At 44.2% G+C, this 3621-nt stretch overlaps 1 protein-coding gene across 1 annotated transcript in view; it reads right to left on the bottom strand.

Annotated features, from left to right (window-relative positions):
* coil (coilin) overlaps window positions 1-3507 on the bottom strand; it is a 16071-nt gene extending 12564 nt beyond the window's left edge. The window contains exons 1-3 of the mRNA XM_015397428.1: window positions 3498-3507; window positions 2135-3024; window positions 19-152 (exon numbers count right to left, since the gene is read on the bottom strand). Of these exons, the coding sequence (XP_015252914.1) occupies window positions 19-152; window positions 2135-3024; window positions 3498-3507 (1034 nt within the window). The remainder of the gene's footprint in view (window positions 1-18; window positions 153-2134; window positions 3025-3497) is intronic.
* Between the last annotated feature and the right edge of the window lie 114 nt (window positions 3508-3621).

The raw sequence follows: 3621 nt of genomic DNA, 5'->3' as shown, positions 1-3621 counted from the left end.
GAACATTGATGCATGCACATCAAGCAGCCTTCCTCCATTAGCATTAGCGCTAACAACCGTACCTTAAAGGCGATCTTCTGGCCCACCTGAGGAGGCGCAGCTAACAGCGGCATGGAGTTGTAGTCCTTCAGAGGAGCCTGTTCTGCTTCATTCTGCACACAGACAGTCAGGAAGTTATCGCCATGGATACAGCAGACTAACCAACAGCAGCTTCATCGGCTTATAACGACTCCAGCCTTTGTTATTGATTGATGTTGGTCTGAATCAGGGCTGCAGGTGTTGATTTCAGTAGTTATTCCATCTGTGCATGTATATGTACGAACAAAGATATAGATATATAGAAGTGCTTGTGAGTATATTTAATAGGCGACCTTTGGCCGGCAGTGCAATTCTTTGTAGACAAAAACTAAACCTCTGAGAGGGCGAGGCGCCAAGGTTTTAACTGATCAATGCCCCATTAGTTAGTCACCTACATCAGCTCTTTAACTGAGATTATATCCGACCAAAACAAACAGAATGATTATGATCATGTTTGAAAAGGAAAATGTGTTCAGATGAGATTCACTTTGACTCTGACAGTGAAATAAAAAGCAGCGCTGCTCATTTTAACATGCAGCAGTGGAGGATAACAGCACCTATCATCCCCGGTATGAAGCATGTTGGTGGCTACATCATCCTGTGGGATCCTTTTCATCACCTGTTAATGGATCTAAAAATAAGTGGACATTTCTAAGAGTCAGAGTGTTTGAACATCATTTGAGGAGGTTAACAAAAAGAGAACGAGGATTTCTGCCCTAAACCTCTAAAGATTTCTGCAAAATCCACGATGATCTAAAGCAGGGAGGTGAAACTCAGGTCCTGGGGGGCCGATATCCTGCAACTTTCAGACATAATCTCGGCCCAACATGTGAATCAGATGACTTAGTTGCTCCTCAGTTGAAGTCTAGTTTTCCAGAGTCCAGAAAAGGATCAAGTTATTTGACTGGTGCGTTTCAAAGCACAGATGCATAAACGCAGCGGGACGGCGGCCATGGAGGACTCTGACATCTCTGACCTAAAATCAAAGCATCGGCCAGCCAAAGTTTGGTCATAAACCAACCCTGGTTTCTGCACCCCGCCCTGCAGCCTGATGTCCCCCCCTCCACAGTCAGACGAAGCTTTAGATGAACTCAGCTGATCCCCTGCTGGCATTGCTGGGTGTCCCTCCTCTAAAAACAGCCCCTCTGTTTTTACTTTGCTGACCAGGCGGCTCAGACTGGTTCCTTCCAAAAAGTTAATCCCATCCAGGCCAACAATGACCCTTAATGACTGCCTTATCAGAGGAATGGGCCAGTATCGGGTACTGCAGGCCAGTAACGACCTCAATGACCCCCATATTAAGGGGCGGAGCTGGTTTTCCCGTTTCAATACGAGTGTTTGGGCTTCTCTATAAAGCCTGGAACTCAACACTAATCCGGACATTTTGAATTGAGAAAGTTTCCTGGATGGGAGGAGAAACATCATCAAACTTGGAAAACCATGGAAGACCAGTGGATTGTTTTATTGAACTTTAACTTTTTGGAATGGTTCTTTAGAAACTTCCTCATCTGCATCTAACAGCAGCTGCTGAATGAAAGGCTCCATCAATCAGATATCTGCCTTCCCTCTAACCCTTTATTTTATTATCATTTAACAATCCTTTATCTTTATTATTAATGATCTTATTTCTTTATTTTTCTCAGTTTTATTTTTGGTATTTTATATTTTTTACTGCTCTCGTTGTCCTTTTTAGGGCGGGTCTAAAGTAACTACTAGGGCTGCAAACAAAGATTATTTTACAAACCGCTAAATCTGTCGTTTATTTTTCCAATTAATCAATTAATAATCAGAGGTTCCTTAAAGAAGAGTTTCTACGAAATGAAACCAAGAGAAACTAAAACTTTTTCACTTGGGGAGTTCTGGATAGAGGGTGCTGACAAATGGAAAAATTATATATATTTTTTGGAAATGTAAATGAAAGATGTTAAATTAGTTGATGATTATTTGAATAACCGATTAATCTGATACATTTTTTTAAACAAATTAAAACATGTTTAACTGGGATTTCTCAGCCAATAAACGATATTTGGTGGTGGTGGGGGGGGGGGCTGCGTACCTGAAAAACCACAGACTTGTTGGTCAGAACGTCCGTCTGCACAGAAGGCGTCGTTGTTCCGTTGGTGCAGCTCTGTGCGTCTCTCTGACCTCTCCACCCGGGGCGCTCTGCTCCGGGACCGTCCCGGGCCCCCCTGCCGGGGCCCCTCCTGGGAATGTTGAGGAACGGCTGCTGCGGCCGGCGGATGACCAGCTGGATCTCCTCCTCTTCGTCATCCTGGATGCGGGGCTCCGGTGCCGCGCTGTGAGGAGGCTCCCTGTTGCTGGAGGCTCCGTCTGCTGACTGAGGGGCCACAGGAGGAGCTTTAGGGCCTGAGCTGCTGGGGGCCACAGCTGAGGGGGAGTCTGTTTCTGAGGAGGATGATGATGAGGATGAAGGCTGAGGGTTTTTGGGCTTCTGGGGTCCTTTAGGAGCAGCGGTGGGTTTTTGCTGACGGACCGTTTCTTCATCACTGCTGCTGGAATCTGATGAAGGAGCTTTTGCTTTGCTGGTTTTAGCGGCGGCCATCTTTTTAGGGGCTGATGGTTTGTGAGGAGCAGCGGAAGCTTTAGTGGAAGCAGCATGGCTGTTAGCCACAGATAGCCTCGTCTTCTTCTTCTTCTTCAAGGCCTTCTTCGTTTCTGATGTTTTATTCCTGCCGTCGACCTTGGCTAAGTTTGTCCCTTCCGTTGTGCCGTCCTCCAGCTTCTTTGTCTTCTTCTTCTTCTTCTTCTTGTGCGCTGAGCCTGCTCCGTCTCCAGGTCCATCCTCTGCTGTGTCCCTTTGCCTCTTTCTCCAGTTTCCGTTCGGCGTCACTGGACCGCTGCTGTGTCCGTTCAGCAGAGGAAGACATTCCACCTTCACCCTGAAACACAGCCACGCCGTTAAACGCCACACATCGGTCCTCCAATCTATTCACAGCCACACAAATCGTCATGGAAACAGTATCAGCCCCTAACGCAGGTGAAATAACGCCGCTTAGAATCATATCGGTTTGCTTCACTTTAGCTAGTTTTAGATTCAAACTTTTTGGTTTAAATCTTAATGAGGACGACGGCAGTTATTGGTTATCTAACTAATCAATTAATCTATCCATTAAATTTTTATTAATCTAAAACTAGGCATGTTTAAATGTAGTGGATATTTTTACATCTCTAAACAAACAAACACTTGGAATAAAAACAGCTTTATTATGCATCCATATTAACGGTATAAACAACTCCTGGAAGCAGGTTATTCTTTCAGCAATCGCATTTTAAAGTCTGTTTACTTTACTGCATGTAAGGATTAAACAACCAGATTAGTGAAGGATTATTTAAAGAATCAACTGACTAATAAAGTTTAATTTAATTAATCGTCTCAGTTCCAGATATCAGGGCTTTACTAGCTTCCATTTTATAGGATACGCACCTCCTGTATGAAACCTACTGACGTCACAGTGAATAGGTAGAGTTTTATCAGTAGAGCAAGCTTAACTTTATTAATATTTCTTTCTATTCTAATCCAAA

Source organism: Cyprinodon variegatus, unplaced genomic scaffold, assembly GCF_000732505.1.
Source record: "Cyprinodon variegatus isolate N-32 unplaced genomic scaffold, C_variegatus-1.0 Scaffold862, whole genome shotgun sequence".
Classification (NCBI taxonomy): Eukaryota; Metazoa; Chordata; class Actinopteri; order Cyprinodontiformes; family Cyprinodontidae; genus Cyprinodon; species Cyprinodon variegatus.
Note: the sequence above shows the minus strand (reverse complement) of the source record. Positions and strands in the feature narration are given on the sequence as shown.